The following is a 6,970-nucleotide window of genomic DNA, read 5'->3' on the forward strand; positions in this document are numbered from 1 at the left end:
GGAGGCAGCTCATGCTGATCCTTTCCTTCCTTGTGCTTCTACTTTTACTGCTGAAAGGATCTAATTGAAGCATTTTGTAGCTCGGGGAGTAGCCCCTGTGGATGGATACCATGGGAGCCCATTGCTTGTGGTTGAAAGTTGCTCTGCACAGTGAAGTCTAACAGGGAGGTGATGCGATGATCTCATGGGTGTTTCTGTTTCAGTCTTTTACAATTTCTGTGCATATAAAGCCATTTTAATCCTTTCTTTTCAAATACGTTGTATGCACAGAAATGTGTTCTTAACAGTGATACAAGGCATGCTGCAGCATGGGCAGACTTATAGTCAGACCCTGTGACTCAATTGGACTAAGTTATTGCTTGAAATAGATAATTTTAGAATTAAACCTCTTTCTTCTTTTATAGTTGAACATATTTTGAATGTTCTATGTATGATATCATTGGCTATTTTGTGAAGAGACCGTGAAGGTTGTACAAATGTCAGCACCCAAAAGTTAAGATGTAGTAGAGTAAGAGATATCTGTAACCTTTATTTGACCTGATAGTTTTATGGAGCAAGATTCAGTCCTAGTGACCTTCCCTCCCTGTGACCTCTTGGCTTTTTAAAGTGTGCAGGATAAACAAGGAGCATGAATGTGGAAAGCGCAAGGAATGTGGCAGTGGCTGGTGAGCTGCAGGAGTTGCAGGGAAGTGTTTGGTTGAGGCTTAACCATTCTTTAGGAACAGAAAGCAATGTCTTGTGGTGAAAGTACTTTTCTCTCTGTGTTGCTCCTATTATATGTGGTAGTGTTCTCACATTCAGAACCCAGATTCCAAAACATTTTCTATGTCTAGCAGGTAACATATAGAGAAGACTGGATTTCTGAAGTACAAACTGCGACAATCGGATATAAACCTCAAGAGAGTAAAAAGGTTTAACCACCTGTAATCAGGATTTACCAGTGATTTGTGCTTAGGTAATGGCATCACTGGGTTTTTTCCAACACACAGGTTTATTTCAGGCAGATCCCTGTTCCCTGGAAGTGCTAAACTACAGGATGTTACGATTATAGATGTAGTGACACTGTTGTTGCAGAATCACTGCTGATAAATTATGGTGGGATGGCAGCTGTAAATACAGCTTCTGTTGTGATTTAAGAGGGAGATGTGAAGGCATGTTGCCCAGATGCTGGATCAATGGTAAATAGGGCCAGCCACAGCACGCTAAAGCTTACAAGTCCTTGCCAGATTTTGGGATTAGAAGTCATCGTTTCTAGCGTTAACTCCTCTGGTATCAAAATAATCAGCTGGTCTGGTCCTCCCCTTTTCCTTTCTCTTCAGCCAAGACTTGTTTACCTTTGCAAGCAGGAACTGACAGGCAAACCAGGTTTTTTTTAGTAATTTATTTGAGATACAAGAGCTTTTCAGCAAGTTGCCAAGTATTCAGTGTCTGTTCAAGCTACAGTGCATGAGGCTTCATGTTGTGTTCCCTGTGACCTTCCTGTTCACCTGCTTAACCACCAGGAAATGTGTGGCTGATTGGAGCTCTGTAGTTGTGCTACTTAAGGATGGAGAAACAATAAACCAGTCTTTGTGGATTCATGTAATAAACCACACCAGCAGCAAAATCAGCTATAATCAGGATTCATTTGACACAAAAGGGCAAATAGCCTTGGTCACTCCACCCCCTGCTGTGTAGGTGACAGTCCTGTGCAGGTAACACTCCTAATGACTGATGAGGGGCGAGAAAAATTTCCATATGCAGTTGCCAGCTTTGCAGTGATTTTAACCTGGTTTCTCTCAGAGAAACCGCATGTGTCCTGATCTGAAGGCTGGTAGAGGCTTGGTTACTTTTTCCCTGAAATGAGAAATGAAAATAACTGTCTCCCCAAGATATCCCTGGGATTCAGACTAAATGGGGCTTGTATTTGCATTGATACTAAGGATGAAATCAGGATTGTCTGACTGTGATATGTGAATTTGCACACATACAGGGACTCAGAATGTGGGTGAATATTGTTAACTAAGCCAAGATCTTTTAGATGTTCTCTGCCTAAAATTCAGTAAAAGGGACTTTCTCATCAGTCTTTTCAATGTCACGTTCCATTTACAATTGCAATAAATGCTGTAACTTTTTTCCTTCTCTCTTATCCCACAAAAATGGCAGAGAAGAATCTTTTGCTAAGCCTTTGGTAAAGGTCCTTTCTTTTTGTTCCAGATAACTTCAAACAGGAAGCACTTGGAGAGCCTGAAGAATGATGGTGATGCTCTTATCCAGGCTCTGGAGAGCCTGGTCCAAACTGCCAGGTGAGTTCCCTCAGGCTTTCAGGAATTTCCAGGGCTGAGAGCACTTGCCTCCTCTTTTGTCTGCAACGGACTTCTGTAATTCTGTGCAGTAAAAGCTTCTCAGGTTTCTGTCCCTGGCCCCCCTCCCTGCACTGCTCTCCTCCAAAGTCCTCTCTGTCAGAGCCTGCGGCACACTTTGATCCCCAGCTGCTGCACAGTCCAGCTCCGTGCGTGTGTCGATTCTGTGGATTTTATTCCAAACCTTGGTCCCTCTGTCAGGGGTTCTTGGCAGAGTGGGCTGTGTGCACAATGCAACATTTGTGCCCCGTGTTAAGGTAGCTGTGGTTGATGCATTTGAAATCTGATTCCTTTCAAATGTTCAGCTGAAGAACAGAACTGCTTTTGTTTAAGAATACCTGTAGCTTCTGCAGAAGGCACAAGACTTAGGGGAATGCATCGTCTTCTCTGCAAGAACAGGGGTACTAGTCCCAACAAATGGGCCAAAGCTTAGCTCATCTCCCATAGACTTTCCCTTATCTAATCCCCCTTGGACATATGAATGAATGAATGGCTGTTCTCTGCCTCTCAAACAAATTTTATGCTTTTGCTGTGGGCTGATGGGCTTTCACTTCTGGATGAACTAAGAGAAATAGTATTTCCAAAGTCAATTTTTGAAACACTAAGATAATCTTTTCAGTGCTCTTTGCCTCCCAAATGCAGGCTTTGGGAAAACTCTCTCCTCAGCATTATGGCAGAGTACCATGTTTTGGAAGGAAGGGGGGATGTGGGCAGACATGGAGAGGAAATGCTGGGATGTGGCAAGTGCAAGGAGATGCACCCTGAGGACCAGCCAAATCTGTAGAGAGTAGTCAGCATCCCTCTTGCACACTCAGCTGCTGACTCACAGGGTTTTTGTATGACACATTGAATTATCTCACTAAAATAAAATGTCAGCTCTCCCCAAGGGAGACACAGGCACCACCACTGAAAACGAGAGTGGGGGAAGACAGGGTTTTTCCTCGGTTAGAAACATTTCACTCTGTAGCATTTCAGCATTAGATGCACCAGACAGCCCAGTCATTGTCTTTGAGTTCTGCTTTTCTGGCTTCCTCAGTAGTCTGTTACAGTCTGTATGTTTCTGTATGCACAAAAACACATGCTACAGAGCCCAGATCAAGAGCACTCACCCTAATTTAACATAAGATGCTCAGTAGATCAAATTCCATCTGATGCCATTGAGGACTGTTATGATACAGTAAGGTGAACCAGGTCCCTCTGCTGTGCCAAGCTCCCGCACTGTAACAGCAACAAGAGAGCCCCTGAGAACTCATGGGTTTTCATTTCCCCTCCTCCCCTTCTTTAGGGAACACATGTCTCTATCCATTTGCCTCCAGAGGAGACTGAGAGAGACTGAGCCTGGTTCTTGGGGATGTAATGGACTCAGAGATGCATAAATTGGCAACAGGCAGGCAGAAGAAGCCTGGAGTTAGGAAGCTTTATCAGACTTAGCTGAATGGACTTTCATTGATGGAAAGTGTAGATATTCTACCTTCTCCTCATATTTCCTTATGTGGCATTTTTCCCAAAATATTCTTGTGACCTGATAAACTTGGTATCCTCACCTGTGCTTTGAACCTGATTAAGGAGCCTCTCTGTATCTCCTGCAGAACTGGAAATGTTTTAGAGGCACCTACAGCGAAGATCCTGGATCTAAGCCATCCTCAGGGTAGTCTAAACTCTCAGGCCCTTCCATGCACATATTACCACTGGTTTGAATTGTTTGAGGAGTGTTTTTGCTTGGCTCATTTCTTAGATATGTTTGCAATCTCTCCCTCTCCCCGTGTGTCAGAAGGGAAGTGTGTCCAGCCAAGCAGTTGAGTGCTAAGAGAAGGGTGCTGGTTGGATTGAAAGCTGCTTTCAGTGCTGCCCTGCAGCAGCCATGGATTGCCAAACTCTCTCTCAGTGATGCTGCCTGAGCTCGTTGGAAGAGGCAGTTTTAAGAATGACATGACCAACCCATTTTGCTTAGTAACGACCTGGAATCAAATCCATGCTTTAAAATGTGGGATCATGGACATTTATTTTTCAGTAAAGGCAGTTGCTAAGATGAATTTGTTTCAGATAACTGATTTAAACTGCTGCTTATTACAACATTGGCTTATGTAATGTGAACTGATCATTTGGATTTTCTGGTTAGCTCTGTATTCCCGAAGTGTGGAGTATCAGTAGATATTGTCATTAGCAGCAATAAAGGAAGTTGCAGATTGATCTGCTGATGTCCTTTCTAAGCTATAGATGAGGGATGGGAGTCCATAAAAAAACTTAAAAAAACTAAGAAGACGTGATTCTGTGGACTAGGAGTAATGTGTTAGAGCCTCTGTTCCAATGCTAGGGAAAAAACGTGTTTCCAGAAGAAAAAGTTAGGCAAAATATATAGTAAAAGCTCAGGTGAGGAAGCCAAGGGTCCCAGTGCAGCACTGTGGTTGGAGGGGCAGTGGCTCCTCCTTGCAGGAGGTGGGCAACACCTGGAGTGGAAGTGCCTGTCTGCGCAGAGCAGCGCTGCAGGCAGAGGGCTCTGTGTGTGTGTGTGTGAAAATACATCTTTCTGCCAAGTGTGTGTATGAGGAGTCATGGGGTGTGTGATAAATTCTATCTGTCTTTTTCTGCAGAGGAGGTTGAGTGAGGTAGCAGTTAGTGGGAGGTGGAGCTGAGATTCATTTCTACTCAAGATGTGCTACAGTGCAGGATCACTGGTTAAATGTTACTGCTTAAATTTTCTAGCATAAAGGCAAATGTGGAATTTGAAGAAAACATTTTTTTTTCTCCTGAGGACATCTAATAAATGTTACTGTTTTTAATTTCTAGCTCTGACGTTGACAGTGCTGTTGTTCCCTTGGCATTTGAAATTCTGAGAGCGGTGGGACACGAAAATACCAAGACTCCCAAGTGAACAATTTTTGACCAGCCTTCTGAAATGTGCAGGTCGTATACCCTGCTTAGCACCTCGGTCCTGCAGGAACACCTGCAGATGTGCTGAGCATTTAGCAATCTGAGCTGCAGCAGATGCAGAATTTGGGCTGGCTCAGGAAGGGAGGGAAGCTGGTTCAGGGGTGGGGAAGGGGTGGTTTGTTTTTTAAATCCCTGTAAGGATGAATTCTTGGTTACTACTTTGCTTTTCTAGCATTACATGGTTTAACTCAAGTATTTGATAGTTTAAAAGTGTAAATTAAATGAATAGTAGAGTTACTTCACAATTATAATATGTTCCACTATTTCAAGCTAGTTAGAAATGCTCATTTATCTTTTGGACCAGGTGACTGCCTTGGCTGTTCATCTTAAGGGGTCGCCTCATGCTTGTGACTGGCACTAGAAAATACCTTTTTATCAAGACAGACAATATTGTTCACCTCAAGCAACCAATACCAGCCACTGTGATCACACAGAGCCTGTGTGTGGGGCATGAGAGGATAGATTTTACCCGGTTTTCTACGCACAGCCTTGTACTCGCTAGCCCCTCCTTTGCCTAGCACTGCTCAGCTTAAGCTACAAGGGTGGAGTGTTGTTCTCAGCTGCCAACGCTCCTGGCTGCAGTTGAGAACAGGTGTGGTGATGACCCTGGCAGTTTGTCAAACCCCCAGTAAAAGCTGGTACCCTAGAAAAGGTCCTCAGTGTGTGTAGAGTTAAATTCTTCTCCACATGTGCTGCGGCTGATGTCTGTCAGTTTGTCAGTGCATCCACCAAGCACACGTGCCTGTGACAGCTGCTGCTACACCCCTGCTCTGACAGCCCCATTACCCAGAGTGTGTGGATGCAAGCAAACAGCCCCACGCAACCAGATTTCACCTTGTATCTTACAGGAATTGTTTTCTTACATTGCTTCAAATATTGCTATCTTTCAGCTGGAGTTACTAGAAAGAGGGAAGAGTGAAGTGCTGGCTATTATTTGGGGTAGTGTTTTACAGTAAGAGTTGAAGAGCCAAGTGTGGCTGAGAGGAACAAAGCTGAATTCCTTGTGTGAGCCCTCTCCTTCTGCAGCAGAAGGGGAAGCAGGCTGGTGTGGCTCCCTTCAGCTCACAGCATCTTGAGCCAGGAGCCTCTGCAGCAAAGCCTGCTCTGATCTCTGGCTGGCAAACTGCTGCCTGCAGTGGATGTGCCTGGAGTGCTGCTCCCAGAGCTGGTGACAGCTGCACGGTGCACACGTGCAGCCTGCGGCTGAACCGGCAGCCTCAGAACCACTTTGTCCCCTTGCAGTCACACAGGTGCTGCCTCAAGGGAAGCCAGTCACACACAGGTCTTGTCTTGCACAGCAGCTGAACACTGAGGACACCTGAGAAGGGCTTTGAACCAGCTGAGGGCTTGTGTGCAAAGGATCTTTCCCTGTCCCTTAGTGCTGAGGAGCAGCTGAGGCTGCTCACCCTTAGTGAAGCCCAGAGAGAAGTGGGGCTGGCAGGCCTGGCACCAGTGGAGTTGCCTCACATCTGGCTATGCCTGCCCCACGCCAAGGACCCTGCCAAGGCAAAGCAGGGGCAGCCTGGTGCCTTGGAGGACTGCAGCAGGAAACCTCCAGGCTATGAAGGGTAACTATGCCAGAGTGGGAGCAAAGAGGTAAACTATTCTTGTCTCCCACCACTAAAGTGGTTGTGCAAGTGCAGGACTATTTCTGAACACACAAATATATTTTGTGATCTGAAATAATTTGACACAGA

At 45.1% G+C, this 6,970-nt stretch overlaps 1 protein-coding gene across 3 annotated transcripts in view; it reads left to right on the plus strand.

Moving 5' to 3' along the window:
• ULK4 (unc-51 like kinase 4) overlaps nt 1–6,969 on the plus strand; it is a 211,919-nt gene extending 204,950 nt beyond the window's left edge. For all 3 annotated transcript variants that reach the window (XM_030944162.1, XM_030944164.1, XM_030944163.1), the window contains 3 exons: nt 2,197–2,285; nt 5,130–5,246; nt 5,578–6,969. In XM_030944162.1, the coding sequence (XP_030800022.1) occupies nt 2,197–2,285; nt 5,130–5,214 (174 nt within the window). In that variant the 3' untranslated portion in view covers nt 5,215–5,246; nt 5,578–6,969. The remainder of the gene's footprint in view (nt 1–2,196; nt 2,286–5,129; nt 5,247–5,577) is intronic.
• Nucleotide 6,970: the final 1 nt, after the last annotated feature.

Source organism: Camarhynchus parvulus, chromosome 2 (genome assembly GCF_901933205.1).
Source record: "Camarhynchus parvulus chromosome 2, STF_HiC, whole genome shotgun sequence".
Taxonomy (NCBI): Eukaryota; Metazoa; Chordata; class Aves; order Passeriformes; family Thraupidae; genus Camarhynchus; species Camarhynchus parvulus.